This window comes from Hippichthys cyanospilos, chromosome 17, assembly GCF_059441005.1.
Source record: "Hippichthys cyanospilos isolate Australia breed blue-spotted pipefish chromosome 17, RoL_Hcya_1.0, whole genome shotgun sequence".
In the NCBI taxonomy this organism is placed as follows: Eukaryota; Metazoa; Chordata; class Actinopteri; order Syngnathiformes; family Syngnathidae; genus Hippichthys; species Hippichthys cyanospilos.
The window spans coordinates 15,267,146-15,291,075 of record NC_142385.1 but is presented as its reverse complement, the minus strand read 5'-3'; the positions used below and the strand labels follow the sequence as shown (position 1 = coordinate 15,291,075).

Genomic DNA, 23,930 nt, shown 5'->3' with positions numbered 1-23,930 from the left:
GCAAGTGGGCCGCCGCTGCTCTCCTTCTGTCCGCCCCATCTGTGCTTCAGTGCCACATCGCTGAAAAACTCAGATGGAAGGCTGAGAATGTTCCAATCACCTGCAACCAATATAAAACACATCCCTGTTAAACTGCCAAGTTTATGCGATGTTAAAAAAAAAAAACTACTATCAAATGCCTACTAAAATATTTGTATTTTATTTGCGGACATTTTAAATACAAGCAGGTGAGTACTAACTAAATTTAAGATGATTTGGAATGTGATTGGTTTAAGGGCTGCAGCTAATGATTATTTTAATTATCGATGAATCTGTTAGTCTGTTTCAGTATTTTCCGCGCTATAAGGCACACCCGATTATAGGACGCACCTTCAATGAATGGCCTATTTTAAAACAGTTTTCATATATAGTGCGCACCGCATTATAAGGCGCAAAGAATAGAAGCTACAGTAGTGGCTACGCTTGCGTATGCATCCACTAGATTAGCTAAAAGAAATTTAGAAACAAGAAACAATCAAATAAGTCAGTCAAACTTTATTAATAGACAATTGGATATAAAGAATAAGGCAATAAGAATAGATTAAAAAACTGCTTAGGATCGATCAAGAGTTTAAAATAATTTAATTCAAGGTGTATTGTCAGCTTTTGAGAAAATGCAAGATTTTTTTAAGGTTATTTTGATTTATTATTATTATTTATTGTTTATTTATTATTATTTAATGATTCAATTCCTTCCTCCAGTATTTTTATTTTCAAATTGACAATGCAGATATCGTGCTAACATAATGTCTTATTTTGATTCAAGCATAATCAATCCAAAAAAAAAAAATCTACAGAGAGTATTTACTGCGGAGAGGCTAAATTTCTGTGGTTTTAGACCGGAGGCGTCAAACTAATTTTCGCCTCATGGAGGCCACATGGAGGAACACAAGGGGGAAAACATAAATCACCTAATCGGAAATCACGTCATTTCAGTCTCTCAAAAAACTCCCAAAAAGTACACAGCTATCGCCAGTAGAAAAATCTCCTTTCCAAACGCAAGAACGAGGCTGGTCTCGACTTGTTTTTTTTTTTTCTCAGCGCTCTGTATTGTTCGATACCTAAATGATCCCGCCTGTCTATTCCCTAAAAAGGCGCGACTACGGCCGGACCTCCTTTTCAGCGCCTTGTATGGAGCCCCCTGTTTTTCTGGCGCCAAATATCGTAGTTTGACTCTTCTTTTTGTCTTGTATTATTCATGCTAGTCCCCGTTGCACCAGTGTAATATAGCACGCTCACTTAATTATGGAGCCGTCCTCACGAGAGGCGTACAAGATAAATTTGGCAACCGGCTGCTCCTTGCCAATGAACTGTGGGAAATGAATCACTTGACATGATATCCGGGTTGCGGTTTGAGCGCCGCTTCGTACCGTTATTGCTTTGCCGGGGAAGCGGGGGAATGTGAATGACACGCGACTGCGGAAAGACGCTTATTACACGGATTTATTGTGAGCGATGGCTACCAGAGATACACGCTCGCGTTGATCGCCGCGTTTTTGTGCCAGAAACGAGTTTGAGGAAAATGCGAGTTTGTAACGACCAGTTTATCCCCTCTCCATTTAATCCATTCAGTCGCTTATGGGAAAACAATAGCGTCGTGGTCAAGACCAAACTAACAGAAAACCACGATCAAGACTAGAGCAGATACGGGACGATAACCGACTGGGTTATATCGCGGTTTTACAAGTCTGTGTTGTTTAGTTTGTGAAACCCAACCTTTTATTGGTATCTTTGCTTCAATGCTACGCTAAATTAGCTACTGCGGCTAACTACCACAGGTGAAGTGGCTAATATGTTCAAATAGATTATAAAATGATGTTTTTTGAAGCTGTAATTTCAATACGTGATATTTTCGCTCACGGTTATCATACCGTCGCACAGGTCTCAAACTCCAGTCCTCGAGGGCCGCAATCCTGCATTTTTTTTTTTGATTCTTCTCTCTGAAACACACCTGATTCAAATGATTCAGATCGGTTTCCAGATCCTGCAGAGCTCGCTGATGAAGTCATCTTTTGAATGAGGTGTGCTTGAGAGAGAGGAATAAAAAACGTGCAGGATTGCGGCTCTCGAGGACTGGAGTTTGAGACCTGTGTACTAGAGAGTATCAAGACAAGGCCAAAACCCTTAAGAAATGTGTTTGAAACCGGCCTTAAAACCAAGACCAACAACTACAAAACTAGAAGTCATCCAACGCTTGTTACTACAATTTCAATGGTCGCATTAAAATCGCAGTTAGTGGAAAAGGCGCACATGTCGGTGTTCCCGGCACCACGGATCACCGCAACTTGAAAAGAACCTGGCAGGCGTCGTAAAGGGCGGTCCCCGTCACTCCATAAATTTTGCTTATCGCTGGCGTTTTTCGGCCTCTGGGGGCCATCGGACGATGGCCCTCGGGGCTCCTCCGTTTTATTACAGTGAAACAACGTAGAAAATAGAAACAAGTCCGATGATGGAGTGGTCACAGTCCACTGCTGTCCAATCCAATCCTGTTTTGAAGGTGAGAAAGTCAAAGCTTGTCCGCTCTCCACCTTATCAGCTATTTTCCCCCAACACATTTATCAGTGTTAGCCTTTCTTCTCCTGCCACTCTTTTTTTTTTTTTCCCCTCCGTCTGTTTGCTCTCACTCGCTCTTGGCGAGTAAACACAAGTTTATCACCAACGGCAGCATCTCGGGTAGGGAAACGCGGCCTCTCTGCTCGGAATGCCAATTATTATCTTTATATCCATTTTTATACCTCATTCGGGTTCCCGGACGGATGTTTTTGTCAAAAGCATCAGAAATTGTATTTGACAGCTTCTTAACGCCGCTCGCGAATGATTGTTTCGCTCGAGTTGGCATCTGGCGGATGAAAAAAGTTCTCCGCAGTGTGCAATCTTGTCCGGTGATGTCACAGCGGGCGAAGGCTTTAAGCATGTTTTCATTTGTCGCTAATCCCCCTGTGGCGACTTCTGTGGATGACTGCCTCCGTCAATGGCGTGCATCAACCCCGCTGGATTAGCGCCTCACCTTCCCTGCCTCTCGTTCCGCTAGCGTTTACCGGCTGTGTTGTTTTAGCCCAATTTCTTGGAGTGCTTTTGTCTTCAAAGTAATCCAAGCACATGCGTTAACTCTGCCAGAGTGGAGTAACACCTCGCCCCAAAGTTATACGTTGTACAGTATGAAGTTCTAAAGTTTCGGGGGCTGAATTATTTAGTCGGTAGCCACATGATAGCGCCGACGTCCGAATGAGGATAGGTAGAAACTACAGCTGCAGATCAGGTGAAGGTAGTGTTTCGCCTCTCGGCTCCTCCCTTTTCGAGAGGCGCGGACGTAACGCGAGAACTGAAACGTAACACTTATGGCTATTTTGCGCTCGCGTACGGGTCCGTTTTGTTTTCCCCGATGCCTAATCCAAGCGAGCAGTCGCGTTTCGGTGGTTATCCGGGCCAAGGGGGTGCGTATTGGTCTGAAGGCCAGAGCGACGGGGCCGTAAGCCGCTGTCATTACTGCGGGACTCTTCCTGACCTGAGGAATTCATCGGCACTGTGCAGAGGTGAACGTGGAAGTTGCTTTCCGCAGCACCCGGATCTTAAGACGCAGGTTCCGGTCCTCGGGTCGTCGGCGTGCGATCCGGTCCACCAACCGGAGCGGCGACCGCTCATGAGTAAGACCTCTCAGCTGGATCTCGGCGACGGCCTCTACCTCAAGCAAGCCATGTCGGGTCGGGGCGCCGCGCCGCCTCATGGTTATTTTCAGACCGCCCTGACTGGTCAGCCTCCCGAGGAGTCCGGGTTTTCTAGGGAGAACCATCACCTTCTCACCAGATCAACTTCGCATTACGGGCACGGCGCGAGAGGGTTGAGGCCTCAATGGGATCAAGCACAAGCGAGAGCCACACCTTCCGTGCCGGCGTGCGGTTCTACACCTATCCCCGGGCCTCCACCCCCGCCGCCTCCACCCCCGCCTCCTCCTCCCCTTCCTGTCCACGAGCTTAGCCGTTTGTACAGGGAAACTCTGGGATCTAAGATTATCTCGGACGCTCAGCGTATCGCCGGCAGCTCTCCTTCCCCTGCAGTCTACGGACCTCATCCCCATCTTTCCAATTACACTTCCGAGCAGTCGTCCGGCTCTGCCCGGCAGCCATTAAACAATTTCGGCGGCTTGTCTTTGGAACCCCATCAGTCAGCTGCCACCGATTCTGCGGTGGACCCGGCTTTGCAGGGAATGGACGGCGCCCTCCCTCGCGCTTACGGAGCCGTAGCCTCCCAAAGACTTCCTTATGACCCGAACTACGATCCCAGCGCGGCCATGTTGGCCGCCGCCACGGCAGGAATGTCCTCCGGGTTGCCTCCGCACCACCCTAGCGCCGCGGACCCCAAGAAGATGGCGGATCCTTCCTTTTTGGCGTTCTTGCGAGCCGAAGGTCTGGCTGAGAGTACCATCACGCTACTGCTGCAACAGGGCTTCGATTCCTTCTCCATGCTGGGTATGATGGAGGACCACGACGTCCGCTCGGTGGCCCCGAACCTGGCCCAGGCCCGCGTTCTTTCCCGCATCGTGCTGAGTTACAAGACAGGTGGAACGGCGCCGCGTACCCGCTCCAACAGCTTCAGCCATCGTAATGACTATTACGTACCGCCCCAAGGCTTGACCATGGATCCCGGCCTGATGCAGCAACCCCCCGCCACTATCCAGGCGGTTTCTCCCAGATTGGGAGAGTTTCTCGGCAGAAGACCCAGCAGTGCTCCGTCCCAACACCTTCTGGAGACCACCACTTATCCAGCACCGCGCCCCTTGGCACCTGGAGCCTTACCGATCAGCCCCGGAGGTTACAACAACGCCGTGACCCAAGGGAGACCCTTCTCCATGTACAACGCGCATACCGGCCTGGCCATGTCTGCTCTTGGCCAACAGCCCCCTCCTGCCCCAGGAACCCCCGGCGCCGCTCCCAAAACCTTCTCGGGCTCCTACTCCCCCATGGAGCTGATGAAACGAGCCCCCAATCTTCCCCCTGCGTCGCCGGTAGCGACGGCGAGCCCTATTCACAGCCCGCAACTCCTCCGGAAAGGGATCAATGCCGCGCCTGAGGGTAACGTCGCCACCGCCGCTTCCTCCGCCGCTCTCCAAGCGCAAAACCTTAACAGCACCAAGTTGGTCGGACGTCGCACCGGTCCACCGGTCATTGTATCAACTATGACCACCGCGCCTGACACAAGTACGGTAATCTTTCTTATCTCGCTCATTTTCTTTCCTGTAGATCAATAGATTTACAGATTTACAGTCTGGTAACTTCAACGAGAAGAGTGACGCCGCCATTTTAATGTTTCACTGAATTGACTACTCCTGAGCGTCTGTTTGTTTTTTTCTTGGTGAGAAACAAGTTGACGCTCATTGTGGATGTCTGTAAATCAAACATGAACTCAAATTGGGCATCCAGCTTCTGTTAGTAAATACTGCCGTCCTTGTTATTTTACGCTACACTCTCTCCTAATCGGGGGCTTAACCGCCGGTAATCCAATTAGTCTAATGAGATGGACCGTTGTATAGGCTATTATAGGAATCACCTTTTATAGACACCTTGTTGTCTTACATCGCGGACATACTTCTGACAGTAATGGCGGAACTTGACTCGTGCGCTTTTTTAAAGGTTATTAAATGTACTATTTATTTGCTTTTATTAAACGGAAGAAAAAAAATCGGACTTTTCTAGTGAATGTAATCTTTTCCCTACGATGCGTGGAGTGATGAACATGAAAAGAAATTGCGTGTTTCGCTTGTGGAAGGCATGACCGAAGGTTTTTTTTGTCGGTGTTCCGCCACCGTTTTTAGCTTTGTTAAACATTTATGGCATTTATTTGGAAATCTTATTTTCGTCTTTGCCCAAACAAGTTTGAAATGAATGACTTATCTTGACGTGCCGTTGAATAAATAGGGTTGAAGTGAATTGCTTTTTACCAAGGTTGTAGGTTTTTTTGTTTGTTTGTTTTTTCTTATGCTTTCCTCGCCGTGCAACAAACTCATTAGCATTAGCATGACGCCGATATATGTTGCTTGGGTTACTTCATCAGATAACGGCAGGGCCTCGCAGACAATCAGAAAGCATACTTCTTAATTGCATGTTGCCAGGCAACCTCGGCTCTGGTGGCAATCAGAAGGTAGATAATCTTCACATTTAAGGAAGGGGGGGGCACTGCTGGTAGTTTTTTTTTTTTTTTTTTTCCTGCTCAGAGCCAGAGAAAATTGAGCGCAAATAATTACTTCTTTGTCGCCGTTTACTTCTCGAGGGATTTCTTTTTTAACGCGCGGGGCTCTTGTCGACTGGTGAAGAGCCTCTCGTCTTGCGAGCCCCCACCCCCCCCCCCCCCCTTTATGTTCAAACATGGCTATTGAGGAGTCGCGACGCATTATTCCTTGAACAATGACTGATTAAATTGGGAGACCTAGTACTCATGAGCATCTCTCTCACGTTCGTCAAGGCGCAGGAGATACTACGTTAAAATTCGAGTCATTTTAAAGAGGATATTTGGAAAATTTTAACAGCCTTCAAATGAATCGTTAAACCGCAAGAGTGCTTGCACAACCAGGAAGTCTTATACAGAGTCTGCAAAGTAAAGATGCACCCTTAAGTCTCATCTTTGTAAATTCTCCTTATTTTCTTGTGTTCACATTTTGCGTGGGTTTTACTGATATCTCTTTGTGTGGACTCGGACCTTGGTTCAGTCTGCTCGCTTCTTTTATTGAAATAACGCCAACTTCAGCTCACATGAGTTGCTGTTAGCTGCAACGGGCAGTGGCTGTAACAACCAACTGATGTCTATCTTGTCCCTTTACGGTCATTTTTATAATCAAGAATGTGGCCGATGTAAAAAGTCGATGTATGCGGCTGACCATTCAATCTTAGGCGAATTTTTAATTTACGCCCGCATACTTTTGGCCTTCATTTTGTGTCTTGTATTGCGTTAGTTTTCAAATTCAGAAAGGTAAGATCGCACAACTATGTAAAGTGCGGTAAGGTGGGAGGGTTCTGCGTCTTGGTTGGTTAAGCGCCGTTAATAATGGCATTAAACCCTGCAGTGCAGCTTAGTCGCGACAGTTACCTTCTTCCCTGCCAAAGTAGGAAGTGCGCGCCTTGGCCATGGAGTTGTCCGTCAGCGCCGTCCCGCAGAGCAGCAGCGCAGGTGGGTCGCTTCCACGTCACGTGACGCCAGCTAGGCACCTAATTGGCTTAACCCAAGCGTCCAATCGCGTGTGCCGTCACGTGCTTTCTTTGAGGAGATAATCCACAGAGAATCTTCAGCCGGGCTTTTCTTAGCTGGGGAATTAGCGGGCCGTGCGTGGTGTGTTCGGGGACAGGGGCTTCCTAAGTGGGAATTTTAGCGTCCCGGGGCCGACAGCTTTCTGACACGGCGCCCGGGTGTTATTCAGAACTTCCTGGGACATTTGTCAAAAATGATGGGGGGGGGGGGGGGTCTGGACTCGGTCAACGTCGGCTCTGACAGTTACGTAACCCAGAGTCAAAGTACCGTTTGGTGGGTTGGAAAAGCAATTGAATCTTTGTATGTATAAGAAGAGAAAAGTGAAAAAGCGAAGCGGTGTCAGTTCATTTTTCGCCCGATTACCTGCGAAATTTATGATTTCGAACCATGAAAGCTATGGTAGAGAATTATGATATTACGTGATAGAGTAAAACTAAATATTACACTGCAAAAGTTTGTTTGCGTTTTTTTCGAGTTCAAAAATTCAAAATCGAAATTGTGACCTCTGGTTTTCGGCACTTTCTTTCCCTCTATTTACAAAAACAACCCCACAAGTGCTGGTTCGTCTTGTACACGGTAACATAAAAAACACACAAAATTGGTGACTGTGCGTTAGTATCTTAAAGGTACTTTTTTTTTCTCTCTCTCCCTGCAGCATCATTAGATTTGTTGACGTTTTTGATATATTCCTCAGTGTTGGAAGCAGTTGGGGGTCTTTTGCCATTTCCCTTAAGATCAGAGAGTTTTCAATATCAGAGAGAGTCTGAATCTCAGTATGGAGACTTCTTGAAAGGATAGACAATAAAGCCTATGACATGCACACCCCCTCAGTTTTCCGTAAGCTGTAAAGATCGCTAACCCCAGATTTCAGAAGCCGGCAAATCTTGCACAACCCTGCGTTACGTGCCCCTTCTTTTTTCTCTCTCTCTCTCTCTCTCTCGTGATTCTCGTTGAAATATGGTCTGGATAACAGGTTGCGCCACAGATGGGCACATTACGTAAAAAAAAAAGCAAGCGGCGCGCGGCGGATCCTCCCCCAGAAGCCTCGCTCGCTTTCGCAGGGGCATCGGTGACTTTGGCGACGCCGGCCAAGCCCGCACAGCTAATGAGGAACAGCTTTCCTAACCCTGCTTGTGACAAGTGAACGCCTCACCTCTGCGCAGGCTCACGCTTTGGCCGAAAAAGCGCCACCGCGTTTCGACGTTTTACACAAATTGCTCTAATTCAATCTAGATTATAGCGTTGTATTCTAGAAATTTTGCATGTGACCCCCCCCCCCCCCCCCCCCCCCCCCCACACACACACACACACACACACACACACACGCACACATGTCGTGTGGGCGGGGCTTGCCGGCTTGTCGAACAGTAAACTTAAAAAATTCTGTGAATTTTACACAGATACTGCTGACCCTGCATTTTCTTGTTTGTTTTTTTGTTCAAAGATAAGTTTTTTTAATTTCACTTTTAGGAGTTTTATGTTTATTGGAGCTCTTCACCTGTTTTTGTTTTTAATTTAGCTTTTTAATACATGTTAAAGATCCTGAGGGCTGCCTAAAAATGTGTTTTTTTAATTTTATTGCCAATATTTTTCCCTTTGAGTGAATATATATGTTCAATAACATGCTTAAAAACATTTTTTTTTAATTTTATTGCCAATATTTTTCCCTTTGAGTGAATATATATATTCAATAACATGCTTAAAAACATTTTTTGTTAATTTTATTGCCAATATTTTTACCTTTGAGGGAATATAAAAATCAGCTGTAAACATTGTCTATCAGCCTCCTTGAATTTTACAATTTATTTAATTTTGTCATTTTGGACCGTTATACAGTATATGATATTTATTTGAGGTCATAATTTTCGCTTACGTTTTCCTTTAATTTATTTTTGATACCTGTCTTAAACTTTGAAATTTATCCCTAACATTGTTGTATCAAATTCTAATTTCTTTTACAATTTTATATAAAAAAAAATATATTATCTAGAACACCTTTTTAAAACATGTTAACGATCCCGGGAGCTCTTTAAACGTGGCAAGATTTAAAACATGTTTGTTAGCCTAAATTATTATTATTATACTAGCCTTTTTTTTTTAAAAACAATACAAATTTAAAAAGTTTTTTCATAAATGTGCTTAAGTCGTTCACTGAAAGACATTTTTTACTCTTTTTTTTTTTACTTTCTTTAAGACATTAAGATACATATATAACATATATATATATATATATATATATATATATATATATATATATATATATATATATATATTTTTTTTTTTTTTTTTGGGGGGGGGGCACAATTGTGTAGCTGATTGCATGACAGACACTTTAAGGTGACGTGGCATGTCTTCAAGGCGCTCTCCCTCCCCAATTAGCTGCCGCCATTTCATATTATCGCCGCGCTTGTCAAAAGGCAACAGCTGCAAAAACAGACGACTACCTCTGCACACCTCCTCCATCCTTTTCCTTTTTTTTTTTCGAGTGTCTCTCCCTCCCCCCTCTCGCTTTCTTCCTTTTTTTTTTTTCCTCTCAGTTGTGGGCAGGTCACCCTGAATTATTCATCAGTGTGAAATGAAAAAGCTCATGGATATTGAATATCCTCTCTGAAGTGTTGGCCAACCTTGTGTGTTTTATTCACCCCCCCCCTTTTTTTTTTATTCACTGTGTGAAATAATAAAGGGGGAAAAACTGTAAAGAGTAGAATATTTCAATGCAGGCCCCTTTCAAAGATTTACCCATCACTTTACCTGGTGCGCATATTTATCAAGGGGGGTTGGGGGCGTTCAAAAGCTGAAGATGAAAAGAAAAGGGGGGGGGGGGGGGGGGGGGGGACATGGTACTCTCATCTTTTGGAGTTGAACAAGGAGCCACTAGCTTTGACGCGCAGGGCTACTTCCTGGTTGCGGTGGTCCCTGTCACGCCGCCCACCCCCCGCCGCCGCCTTGTCATGCGGTTTTATCTGCAGCCCGTCTTGTAAATCAATGCCGCACGACGGCAACAAACGCAGCGGGGGGGGCCTCTCGGAGCAGGTCGCCTTGCCAAACGCTAGCAGATTGACAATGGCGCCAACGATACAAATCGGTGACGAGAAAATGAGGTATCGCAAAGCGCTTTTCATGTTATTTTACTCCTCTAGATGGTGCTCTTGCTTTCGAGATGAAGGCTAATACATTGGAAACGTCGTCAATTCACTCTGCAGCGCGAGGAATTTAAAAATCTTATCAAAAGTACTTCATGAGGCTTCATTTGGTCATCGCTACACGAAAGACAAAATTCCGCCTTTTTCATTTTTGCCACCATGCTGAGAAGAACACATAGCGTATTTTCTGCACTATAAGGCGCGGCCGATTAGAAAGCGCACCTTCGATGAATGGCCTAATTTAAAACTGTTTTCATATATAAGGCGCACCGCATTATAAGGCGCATAGAATAGATGCTACAGTAGTGGCTGGGCTTGCGTTGTGCATCCGCTAGATGGAGCTGCACCACACTATCAGGTGCACCGGATTATAAGGCGCCTCTTCAATGAATGTCCAATTTTAAAACTGTTTTCATATATAAGGCACACCGCATTATAAGGTGCATAGAATAGAAGCTACAGTAGTGGATTTGAAAGGTTTTTTTTTTTTTTTTTTGTATCTGTACGGAGCTGCTATCGATCAGTGTTGGTATGGGGCCATTAATGATAGCATGCCAGATCTGGCTGGCCGGCCACAGCATTTTATGAAATATTAATTACAAATTAAAGTTTCTGACTAAAATGCCAAATTTTCAAGTTGTCTCTAACCCTCTTTGAATATATATATATGTTTTACTGGCCCCTGATTTCAGTTCGGTTTCCATACTTGAAATGCTGTGGGCCTCAGGTGTCCCCCGAGGCGTACGGCGCGACCCAAAAACTACGAGCGCATCATTTCGGGAAGTGTGAAATATCATCTGGCAAGACGGACAGCTTGTCTGAGATTTGAATCGGAGCCCGCTGGAGCACAGCTGGGCCGCAGTTTGCCTCCCAGGCTGACAGCGCGGTTGAGGGGCCGCGTTGTACGCGCGCGTGGCATTTGCCGGTGTAATCACGGGGGCCACGCGTCGGGAGGGTGCGCAAGTCCCGGCCGGCCCAGATGGCTCCTGTCACTGCGGAGGAGGGACGGAAAAGGAGGGGCCGGGGCTCCCAAAATGTGCCGCCACATCTGGAGGCCACCTGCGGCGGACGTGCACGCGGGGACGGGCGTGTCCCCCGTGTCTCCTGTTTCGGAAACTTAGGCGAGCGTCGGAGGAAAATACCGTTTCGGATTTACGAGTGCCTCGGAGATTTTGTCGGACTTATTTTTTCACTCGTGTACTCCTGTTAAAAATACTTTCTTTTCAGCCAACATAACAACAACAATGTAACAAGCAACTAGTGCTCTGTGCAAAGCACTCTTACATTTGATCGTTATTTTCATCATCGTGTATTATTTCTGAATCGTCAGCCGGAAAATCAACAACGCCGATGACCTTGTGCGTCCATATAAAAAGTTACAAAATCAAGGCGTAAAATGTTAGTCGACGTAACACAGTTTAGCAGTGAGTTGCTCCACGTTCCAATTCATTTGCTCTCAATTTGAAATGAAAACAGGATTGTTCCCCCTTGGGCAGGATGAGCCACGTTGTTGTTAATAGTTTCCATTGGAGGGCCCGTTCTGCTTTTTTCCCCGCAATTTTGTCTTCATTGGTCGGTCAGATGAGAAACCGAGAGGCGAAGAGGCCCCGTTGACTCAGGCTGGTTATCTGGATCTTCGCGGGCCCGGCTGGCGGTTTTTGGGGGGGCGGCGGGCGCCTCGCACCGGAGAGGACCCCCTGGCCTACTCTGTAAATAGCAGGAAATAAATGAGAGAGCGGGTCAGCGCCGGCTTTTGCTGGTCCTCCCGCACTCGCTTTCTTCAAATCTCTTTAAGTGCCCTAAGCGGATTGTAGCGGGCCCCGCGGTTGGCCCGCCAACTTCGGGCGCTCGCAGGAAAAGGCAGCTTACCGTATAATTAGCCAAGGTTAAAGAAAGGGGCTCGCCCCCGACGCGACGGAACGCCAGGCAAAATCTGCGGGATCGCCCATGCCTCGACTGGCCGCTTGCCGCTTTGTTTGGCTTGTTGGTGTCCGCAAAACACGCGGGCGGATTGGTTTCCAAGAAAGGGCGGACGCCGCCGCTCGTTTACAGTAAGAGTAGGCTCCGGTGACAACATTTAGGTTTTCTTTACAAGTTTGCATCTCAAAAGACTGACTTTTTTTCTTAAAGGAAGTAGTGGCGATTGTGTTTTTGATGCATGGCCTCTATTGAGGGAATTTTACAATGTATTATGTATGTAATTCATTATTCATACTCACTGTTTGTTTTAATATGCAGATTATCCATCTTTTTTTTATTAGGAATGTCCAATACCAATTTTTAAGATGGATACCAGTACAAGCGAATACCTCGAGTAGTCACCGATACCAAGTGATGATACCACCCCACCAGGGTTGCATTTTAGAGCGCCTCATTGTGCACGTCGTCAATTATTTAGGTTTGTGGCTTGATATTTCGATTCTGGAATGCTGCATAGCTGCTTTAGAGTGCCCCGTTGTTGCAGGATGGAATAGAGTGACGTCTCAGACAATCTCAACCTCGTTTTTTCTGTCATAGTAAAGGTATTTAATTGACTGGTGAAACTTGAACAGGCAGTGTGTGCTTTGAGAATGATTTTTTTTTTTTTAACTCCCCTGCAAAATTAGCGTATTCACCAAATGGTCCCCTCTTATTGGCCCGTACCCATTTGTCAAAACGCCAAATATCAGCGCCGATAATCGCTCCATCCCTACTGCAAAGCTGTGAATTTAACCCACTCGTGTTCATACCTTGTTGATACCCAGCTATTATAGCTGTCGAGATTGAAGAACAGCAGGAGTGGCGGAAACCAAATAATCGGGGGGGGGTGCGTGTGTGTGGGAGGGGAAGGGAGGGGAGGGGTGTGACCAGTCCAGATTAGAAATAAACATACCCCAAGAAAGCGGCAAGGAGAAGGAGGAAGACGAGGGAAGAGGGAGGAGGGAGGGAGGGATTGTGCTGCCTGAGCGCGTCAAGACCCGATGTAGCGCCCAGCCATGAATAGACGGTGCGCCGCCGCCGCCGCCGTTGCCGCCGCCGCCGCCTGAGAAGGAAGCAGCCATTCCGCCGTCTTTTTCCATCCGGCGGGGGGCACTAATTGCATCTTTCCGCAACCTGCCACCGCCGACGAGATGATGCGGCCGCGATCCGAGTGATTTTCTCCACCCCTGGACCGAGGGGGGGGTTCGGGGAGGGAGGGGGGGATGACGGATTATCGTATTCCACTTTTTAAGGGGATTTTTGTTTTTCTAACCATGCGGCGTTTATAAGAGCGAGGAAGAATGTGGCGGCAACATTTTCCAGGCAAGCGGCATGTTTCCTGTTTCCTTTGCTGGATGTCTAATAAAGTCTGGCATGTGTGAGGGAAAGGGGGGTGTTACCTGGGGGGGCTGGTCACCATGTTGTCATCCCCTGCATGCTAACGCTTAGCGCTCACTTCCTGGTTAGTAACTCAGTGGGGTAGAGGCTGTTGACCCCTGAAAGAAAAAAAAAAGCCAGGTGGGGCACAGCGTGGGACAGGCGGCCTTTGTGCATGACTTTTTTTTTTTGGGTGTGGGGGGGGGGTTCCCCAACAAAGGAGGCTCACTACCCAAAAAATAAAGTGACGACCTCGCGCTGACGCAGGCTTTTCGTCGTAATTCTAAATCTCTAAGTAACAACTTCACCGAATAAAAGTGGCGATACCATTAAATGTGTGTGTGTGTGTGACCCCAACACACATCTGCGTGTTAACTCTAAAACCTCTTGCACTCACATCGTAGGCCGGTCGCCAGGAACGCGTGTGCGCTACGGAGTTGTTTTCAAAACATGTGCCAAGGCCGCTCGTTCAGCCTGAGAAAGCCAGTAGAAAAATGCAAAACACACTTGACTTACAGCTGAGCGATATGACCTTCAAATTATCTCCAAGGTTGTTTGCAAAAATGTATGATGCAAATCACAATGTTTAAATTGAAGGTGTTTTTCCCCCGTTCTGTCATTTGCTAAATAAAACAGCACTTTTGTCAGCCTGGTTCGTTCAAAAGTGATCAGTAGGAATGGCAGCTGTGTCACTTGAGTCATTTACTTCTATGAAAGTGTGTTTGAAAAGTCATCCGACTGCTCTCCACCCTGCTAGCATTGTTAGCCGCTAATTTAGGAGCAATGTCGGTATGTAGGAATGTAAGAACTATGTTAGCACGATTCAATATTTCCTCTGCATCCTTAACTAGCACAATTAGCAACCGAACTTGGTTTTAGGACAACATAAAGATGAGTTAGGTCAGTCGCGACACATTGCTGGGATTGACTTCAAAATAAAAGTGTGGAATTCACTTAGTTCTTTAAAATTGCCAATGTGTGACAAGATGGCACCATTGTGACATCTTAGGGCGCGGGTGTCAAACTCCAGTCCTCGAGGGCCGGTATCCTACATGATTTCTAACTTTCTCTCTCATTTTCAAGCTCCAGCAGCTGGCTCATAAGTTTGTCATTTCAATCAGGTATGTTGAGAAGAGAAAAACAGAAAACATGCAGGATACCGGCCCTCAAGGACTGCAATCATAGCGGCTCATTATAATCGGTTGAATACTTTATATGAACGGTAACTAAAAAGGGCCATGAATTGATGTGCAACCTGGAAGACATGACCTAACAACAGAGTCCCATTGGCCGACTTCCATGTCACTCAGCAGGACAGACTCCGCCTTTTAAAGCCATACACACGCAAAGCCACAGTTACTACACTGAAATATTGTAAATGTTCTTAAAGCTAGGTAAACAGTTAGTCCCTCGTTTAACATTTTTCCCGTGTTTTAAACTTCGGGTGGTCTGTCGCCACCCGCCGACGTCCGACGGCTCGCCGCCGGTCACCTGCGATCGGCAGCTCGCGGTCGCTAGGCAACCGTCAGCAGCAGATGAAGATAATACGACGTAGAGCTCGCGCCCCACCCCCCCGCTTGTTCTCCAGCCGCTGCCCCGCCCCCTCCTCGGAGCGCCAGGCAAAGGCTGGCCGCAAAATGGAAACTCTGGCCTCATCAGCTGCCGCGTCGGACTGCCAGACTCTGACTAAGTGTCGCTGGCGGCGGCGACGCTCCTCCCACTTAGCTTCCGTGCGTGTCTTTCTCCTCGAGGAGTAAGACGCAAGTGAGGAAAGTCTCATTTTAGTCGACGAATATCTTGTGAAACATTGCGACCTTTGACCCCTTGCCGCTTGCCTCTCGTGAGATAAGTAGCGTGAGTGAAATGCTCTGAGTCAAACGCTAGACAAGTGGAAACCGCCACAGCGGAAAGTAGAACTGCAACGATTAATCGAAATTAAATTGATGATCAAATTCACCAGTAGCCATTTGTGAGTATTAATGAATCCTTTTCAACAATTTAAAATTGTCCAAATACTTACAAGTAACAAGTAAATACAAGTAAATATTCTCCTATTTCTGCATTCCTCCATGTAAGCGGACTTATTTTTGTGTTAAATCAAAGGCAAGTTACTTCAAAGCTGTAATGCATCATTTATTAATGATTACTCTCATTCCACAGTAATTAGTTGACACTTAAGGCCGCATTCCACTACTATTGCATTACTTTTACATTACTCTCACCAACATACCTAAAAATACGGATTTGGCATTCGAAATGTAGCTCATTACGCTCGTTTCGCATCCAGTGGAATGACCTTAAACTAAACTTAAGCAAATGTACATGCTTAAAATAAATAGTATGACTCCCTTGGACGCTTAAAAAAAAACGTGAAAATACGTCCCTGGCATTCAATGAGTTAATATTCTCCCTTGATTAAAATTCATGGTTTCGTTTTGTCTTTTTACAAGCTGACATAACATCATATAACATTTTCATTGGTTGTTTAGCTGCACGGTTATTAGTGTTCATGTGTGCTGCAGCGCCTTGGCAATCGCTGCTACGACAGCTGTTGGCTTCTTCTGTCAACGCACGCACACGCACGCACACACACGCTCACACACACACACACACGCACTGGTGAGGCAACAGTTGAGCAACAAGCGCAGCTAGCGGGAACACAAGAGGGAAAAGGAGAGTCCCCGTCAACATGGCCGACATGTAAAGCCAACGAATTTGTTGAGGTGTTGTGTAGTCTTTCCCGGGGGCGGCGGCGCTCACCTGCGACTAGCGCAGCCTGCGCCGAACACGCCCGCCACCCCGCGCGCTTTTATTTTAGCGTTTGTCACTTCGCGGCTGAGGGCTTGTCAGCGCCGGGAAAAATCTCTTTTTGATATTTATTGGCTTCTTTCATGGGCCTCGGCCGCCGCGGGATGGGGAGCGCGCGGCGGCGGTGGCGGCGGCGGCGGCGGCGCACTTGGAAAGTAAACGCGGTTAAAGATCCAGACGCAGGCAGCAAACAGGCCCGCAGGTTCCGGTTTGATGTGGGCTCTGTCCGGGGGTCCACGGATTCCTTTTCCTTTGATTGTTTTGTTGATCTAAAAACAGTTTCTGGATTTATTTGATAAAATCGCACTTTGTTTTATAAAAACCTGTCAGTTTTTGCGCCTCGTCTACGTATAAATTGCTTCCGAATTGGAACGTATATAGCACAGGTGTCAAACTCCAGTCCTAGAGGGTCGGTATCCTGCATGTTTTCTAACTTTCTCCCTCAAACACACCTGATTAGGATCATGTTCAAGCTCCTCGCTAATAAGCTAAGCTAAGATAAGCCAAGATCATTGAAATCAGGTGTGTTGGGCAGGAAAAAAAACGGAAAACAAGCAGAATACCGGCCCTCGAGGACTGGAGTTGGACACCTGTGATATATAGAATGTCAACACTTCAAATGGGGTGTTCTAAAAATATTCATTGTAAAAAAATACATTTATCATAAGTCTTGACAATGACCGCCCGAGACGGCTACTAGCGCTGTAATTCGTTTGCCACGACCGGCTACCGACACGAACATTCAGCGTGACGCCGATTGACCGCGGAGCGACGCGAGGAAAGCGGCCGTCGATCGTCGGCCGCCAGAAATCAAAGTACAGCGGCCCGAGTCGCTTAAGTGGTCACCATGACAACGGGCCGAGAGACGACACCTCCGCTCGCGCCGTCCTCTTCATCTTCGTCCTCCTCCGCAGCGCCGGCCGGTCCGGACCGCTCGCTCGCTCGCCTGCCTGCCTGCCTGCCTTCCACTTTTTCATTTTCCCCTCATTGCGCCGTTATTTAGGCTAGGTTATGTTACGCCCCCCCCCCCCCCCTTTTTTTTAATCTCGTTTAGCAGCGGGCCGACACTGATTATCCAACCGCTCGAATCGCAGCGACATTAAAATTGGATTGAGATGGATTGAACCGGCGAGTCTTTGATCTGGCCGAATAGTGAGCTCGCAATTAGCGTCATTTGAATCGCTGACATTTAAGAGAATTGATCAAACTATCAAATGGCGTCTGGAAATGCCAAATAGTGCACCGCCACCCCGCTAAAAAGGCATCTTTGACTTCTGTGGCTGTAATTGCGGCGAATGTGTTCAACGGCAGATTAAGTCTCGGGGCCATAATCGATTTAGAGCAACTTTTTCTTATTCCACATATGCCAGCAAAGACAAAGAGAATAACGCATGAATTCGCCGTCGGCGGCGCTGAATGAGTTCTTCGATTTTTACCACTGCGTTTCAGTGATGAATGCATTTTTACGATTCCAATTTTTAGAACGCCCCGTTTGAAATTTTGATATGCTGTACATGCGCCAATTTTGAAGCGATTTATATGGGGACAAGGCGCACAAAGTAGTGGATGCATAACACGAGCCCAGCCACTATTGTAGCTTCTATTCTATGCGCCTTATAAAGCGCCTTATAATGTTTGTTTTTTTTTTAATTCATTGTGCTTTTAACAGAGAGGTTACGATGTAGGGCGTCAAATCTAAGCTGCTGGGTTTCCTTGGTTCCTCCCCCAGGTATCCGGCCCCAGATAATGAACGGGCCCATGCACCCGCGCCCCTTGGTGGCGCTGCTGGACGGGCGCGACTGCACGGTGGAGATGCCCATCCTCAAAGACCTGGCCACCGTGGCCTTCTGCGACGCGCAGTCCACGCAGGAGATTCACGAAAAGGTATGGCGCTCCCGCTGTCAAATCACTTCTTAATTGACAGTTTGAAAGAGCGCGAGGTACGGAAAGGCACGTGGGTTTTTGATGCCCCGATAGGATTTTTTTTTTCCCCGTTTTGCCTGTCAGAAAACTCCGACACGAATTTCCCGATTGAAACTCAACAAAATAAAGGCATACAACACGTTGCGTTTTAGCGATAAGTTGCTTGCATGTTCCAATCAATTTGCTCTTAATTTGAAAAAAGAAGAACTCATCTTGCTGCCCCCCGGTGGCCAGGGAGTGCCATCTTAGGATCTCATTGATTAATAGGAATGAGGAATACGATGAGTTGAAAGCTGATTTGTTTTGAGTTAGGAAGGGGACACACAGCAACGTCGGCTCGTAAGTCAAGGCGCCTTTCGGAATTTCTCGACGGGCGTTTTGTCGGGCAGGTGCTGAACGAGGCGGTGGGCGCCATGATGTACCACACCATCACCCTGACCAGGGAGGACCTGGAAAAGTTCAAAGCGCTGCGCATCATCATCCGCATCGGCAGCGGATACGACAACATCGACATTAAAGCCGCCGGGGAGCTCGGTAGGAACAAATTTCCCCTGAATTTAAAAAACGGGAACGACAATTATTCCTTCTGGGTTATTGAGAAAAAAAAGAAAAAACAGTAAATAAAATATAAAGTAGTGAATTACTTTCAAACTTGGGTGTATTTCGAGTACTGTACTAATTGATTACTTTAGCCAATCAAGTAGAGTGGCATTTGATTACGTTCTTGAGTACTTGAGTAATGACGTGAATACTCAATTGCCTAAAGTCCTTGATTACTTTCGAACTTACGTACCAAAAGTAATTGATTTATTTTTCACACGAAGTACTGTAGTAATTGATCAGCATTTGATTGCTTTATGTTGTCAAGTGCAAGAGTAGTCAATTACTTTAGGATTCAAGTAGCTAAGGTAACTGATTAGTACTTAAGAAGCCAAAGTAATAGATCACTTTGGAATTAAAGTACGTAAAGTAGTTAATTTCCTTCATTTTGTTTTGTCGAATGCAAGAGTAATCAATTGCTGTAATACTTAAGTAGCAAAGTGATTACATTAGTACTTAAAGTAATTGATTACTTTAGAACTTAAGTACGTCAAGTATTTGATTTATTTTAGACACCAAGTACTGCGGCTTTCCATTACTTTATGTTGTCGAATGCAAGAGTAATCAATTGCTGTAATACTTAAGTAGCAAAGTAAGTGATTACATTAGTACTTAAAGTAATTGATTACTTTAGAACTTAAGTACGTCACGTATTTGATTTATTTTAGACACCAAGTACTGCGGCTTTCCATTACTTTATGTTGTCGAGTGCAAGAGTGCTCAATTACTTAAGTACTAAATAATTGATTACTTTAGAACTTAAGTATCTAATGCAATTGATTTACTTTAGACAGCCTAGCACTGAAGTAATTGTTTACTTTGGCCAATCAAGTACTTTGCGTCGTTTCATTTGATTACTTTATGTTCTCAAGCGCCAGAGTAATTCATGACTTTAGTACTTCAGTGGACCGAATGTGTTTTGACGTATTCATCGAACACGACAAATAATTTAGGCAAATTTTGCAGCCGCTGAAAAGCTTTCTTTCCGATAAGCGTGTGAAAAATCTTCAAAAAGAAGAAATGAGAAGATATGGGCAAATATGCTCAGGCATCGCGGTGTGCAACATCCCGTCGGCGGCGGTGGAGGAGACGGCCGACTCCACGCTGTGCCACGTGCTCAACCTGTACCGGCGCAACACCTGGCTGTACCAGGCCCTCCGGGAGGGCACGCGGGTCCAGAGCGTGGAGCAGATCCGCGAGGTGGCCTCGGGCGCCGCCCGCATCCGCGGCGAGACGCTGGGCCTCATCGGCTTCGGTGAGCGGCCCGTCGGGACCGCCCCCCCACCCCTCGCCCCCGCCGTATACGTAACGCTGCGTTTGCAGGGCGCTCGGGCCAGGCGGTGGCGGTGCGCGCCAAGGTGTTCGGCTTCAACGTGCTCTTCTACGACCCGTACCTGCAGGACGGGCTGGAGCGCTCGCTGGGCGTGCAGCGCGTCTACACGCTGCAGGACCTGCTCTACCAGAGCGACTGCGTCTCCCTGCACTGCAACCTCAACGAGCACAACCACCACCTCATCAACGACTTCACCATCAAGCAGGTCTGGCCCTCTCTCGTGGCGGAAAAAAGCAAAGTTGGGCTCGTAATCGAAATTCCGCAAGCCGTGTGAGCGGGCTGCCGCCTGCTGGTTGGTTGTTGAAACTGCAAGACGACTCCAAGCGTCCTTTCCTTGATACCGCTTTTGATTTGTATTTTTGTTTTGTTTTTTCCCATTCAGATGCGTCAGGGAGCGTTCCTGGTGAACACGGCCCGGGGCGGCCTGGTGGACGAGAAGGCCCTGGCCCAGGCCCTGAAGGAGGGCCGGATACGCGGCGCCGCCTTGGACGTGCATGAGACGGAGCCCTTCAGGTCAGTTTCAAGCCTTCTTTTGAAAATCAAGGGCCTCCCCCGAGTTCTTTTGGGAAAGCTCCATCCCAGTTTGAAACGCGGTCATTCGAAAACCCCAGAAAAGTATGGCCGTATCTTTTTTTTTTATTTGATTTCGATAAGCTCCGCCTTCAGTTTCGCCCAAGGTCCCCTGAAAGACGCGCCCAACCTGATCTGCACGCCTCACACGGCCTGGTACAGCGAGCAGGCGTCCCTGGAGATGAGGGAGGCCGCCGCCACCGAGATCCGGAGAGCCATCACGGGTGAGACTCGGGGCGGGGCGGGGCGGGGCGGGGCAGGGGCGGGGCTAGCGCCGAGCGGGCTAACGGCCGGCTTGGCCGCAGGCCGCATCCCGGACAGCCTGAGGAACTGCGTCAACAAGGAGTTCTTCGTCACCAGCGCGCCCTGGGCCGTCATGGACCAACCCGCCGTTCACCCCGAACTCAACGGCGCCGCCTACAGGTGACCAATGAATCCAGCATTTCGATAGCAAACGTTGACAAAAAATACTCATTGAAAATATTTATGCAGGAAATAAAATATTTGCTATTCGAATTATATTCAAATTCTTGCACTGAATAACGGCATTCTTTTCAAAATTCGACGCGAAAAATTCACATTCCTATTTTCCTGCAATTAAATGTCTAAACATCATGTTGAACGTAGTAAATATGCATGACACATCACCAACTTTTTCAATGTAATAAATTCATAATATATATCTGTAATTGAATGTGAAAAACAATACAAAAAGTATGACATTCATACTGCTTTTTAACATTAAACGATATGGTTAAAATTTAATCATGTTAAATTCCATTTTAATTCACCTGTATGTACTTTTTTAAAAATGAATATAAAAATAAACACAAATAAACGTTCTCACGATTAATACTGTTGGTTTAAGTCATTTAAATATTTATTCGTCATTTAAATATTTATTCGCTCAAAAAAAATTGAAATTTTGCTACCAATTGTTTCGGTTTGTTCAGTGCATGAAACTTATGTCTTTAACCAGTTAATTCAATATTATATTTAGATCAAAAATGTATTAACCAAAACAAGGGTAAGTATAATTTGATTTTTAAATAAAAATAACAGTCAATTCGTATATATATAAGTGTGTGTGTGTATATGTGTGTGTGGTGGATGACTCGGGCGTTGTTGTTGTTATGGTTTCACGCAGCCACGCGAGCCAATCGCTGGCGACCGTCGCCCAAGACAAAATCAATGCCTAGACGGCCTGGGAGCAGGTAAAAGCAGTGCCGGTGTGCCCGTGTGCTCCCCTCCTTTGCAAGCTCTTTGACTCCCTCTAGCGGACGAATTTATCATGCCAGAATTGGAGGACGCGTCCATACTGTCGAAAGCCTCAGCACGGCCATTAACTTTCTTTTTTTGGGGGGGGGCTTAGACAGAAAATGTCCCCCGATTCTGGAATGAATAAGTATCCGTCATTTCCGCAGGATTCTTTTGGGTCATTTTTTGCTAGGATCACAAAGTAGGAATAGGAAAGTGAAGTCTCATGATGCGCTTGTGATATGATTTCGTAGCTGTAGATAGGTTAGTGCAATAGAAACGTTTGATTTGCCATCTAGAGGAGAAAAAAAATCACAAGTGCTTCATTTTGCTTCACCAATAGGTAAAATAGATGCCAATTTTTCTTTTTTTGTTTAAGTCGTTGTCCTACCTGGCAGGTACCCGGCGGGCGTGGTGGGCGTGGCTCCCGGCGGCCTCCCGGGGGCCTTGGAGGGCATGGTGCCCGGCGGGGTGCCCGTGGCCCACAGCCTGCCCTCGGGCACGCACCCCTCGCAGGCCCCGTCGCCCAACCAGCCTTCCAAACACGGCGAGCCCAGAGAGCACCTCACCGAGCAATAGCCCCGCCCCCCATCCCCGGCTCCTCCTCCTTTTGACGGGACCAAGAGACAGTGCCCCACCCTTTTTCAACAGGCTCCAGTGGAATTTGTATTTTGAACAGTTTTTGTTTGTTTGTTTTTCTCTGTTTATTTTTTTTGTCTCTTCTTTTTGAGGGGGGCAATCACTGCAGACTTTGTTTTTTCGGGAACATGCAACAACTACCCCCGCCCCTCCATTTCCTTTTCCCTGAGCCACTACCTTTTTTGACCCTGCCATCTTCTGTATCTAACGTGCGTTGTTAAGCCCCTCCCACCACATGTTCCCCTTTCAAAACCGTATTTACAACATAAAAAAAATACCGTAGAGCTGAAACTCAATTAGCGATTAGCAAGTGCAACAATTACAAAAAAAAACAACAACCTTGCACTTGATTGTTGGCTAATTCCAATTTTCTGATGCGAGAAGAAAAGGGTGATGACGAACTTAATGACTCAGGAATACCCCCCCCCCCCCCCACCTCCCGTCGGTTGAGGAAAAAGAAAGTCACACACGAATTTTGTTAGATTGCCCTCGATTAGTTCTTGTTCAGGATCATGCTGTTTTCTTGGCAAAAGCAATAGCCAGAAAACTTCTGTCCGTAGTGTGGCCATCGTCATAGCAAAGTGAAGCCCCCCCCACCCCCACCCCCAACAAGTATGCTTTTGTTTTTAGCGTGAGTATTTGTATTTGTTTCTTGTATCAGGTGAACATTTAGCATTCAGTGCAGTTCCAATAAAAAGAAAAGAAAAAAAGATTCTGGAACCTTGTTTTACAAGCCGTTTCATTTTCGGGCCACAGGAGGGCGCCACAATTCCTGTTGCTGCAACTGTGATCAAAATAATCAACATCGTTATACTTCAAATAATAGATTCTGTGAGGTTACATCAGGGTCGAACATTTCGTATTTGAAAAACTAAAAATGAAAAATTCATGCCGCTTTTGAATTTTGAAGCCTTACTATACACTGTTGTTTATTGGCAAAAAAAAGCCTTACTATAGACTCGTTTTTTGCAAAAAGTCTTACTATAGACTGTTTTTTTTTTTCAAAAAACTTTTTTTTGCAAAACAAGCCTTACTATATAGACTGT

General features: G+C 46.4%; 1 protein-coding gene across 3 annotated transcripts; it reads left to right on the top strand.

Annotated features, from left to right (window-relative positions):
- Positions 1-3,109: 3,109 nt before the first annotated feature.
- On the top strand, positions 3,110-23,609 carry ctbp2l (C-terminal binding protein 2, like). Of its 3 annotated transcripts, XM_088439716.1 has the most exons (10): positions 3,114-5,234; positions 18,292-18,446; positions 18,875-19,019; positions 20,134-20,340; positions 20,409-20,623; positions 20,801-20,931; positions 21,085-21,212; positions 21,294-21,411; positions 22,136-22,202; positions 22,644-22,788. In XM_088439716.1, the coding sequence occupies exons 1-9, from the start codon at positions 3,422-3,424 to the stop codon at positions 22,185-22,187; spliced, it is 2,964 nt and encodes a 987-aa protein (XP_088295842.1). In that variant the 5' UTR covers positions 3,114-3,421; the 3' UTR covers positions 22,188-22,202; positions 22,644-22,788. The 3 variants fall into 3 exon arrangements, with proteins under 3 accessions (XP_088295840.1, XP_088295842.1, XP_088295841.1); XM_088439715.1 differs by lacking the exon at positions 22,136-22,202 and having other exon boundaries at positions 3,118-5,234; positions 22,644-23,608; XM_088439714.1 differs by lacking the exon at positions 22,136-22,202 and having other exon boundaries at positions 3,110-5,234; positions 21,085-21,411; positions 22,644-23,609.
- The last annotated feature ends 321 nt before the right edge of the window (positions 23,610-23,930 follow it).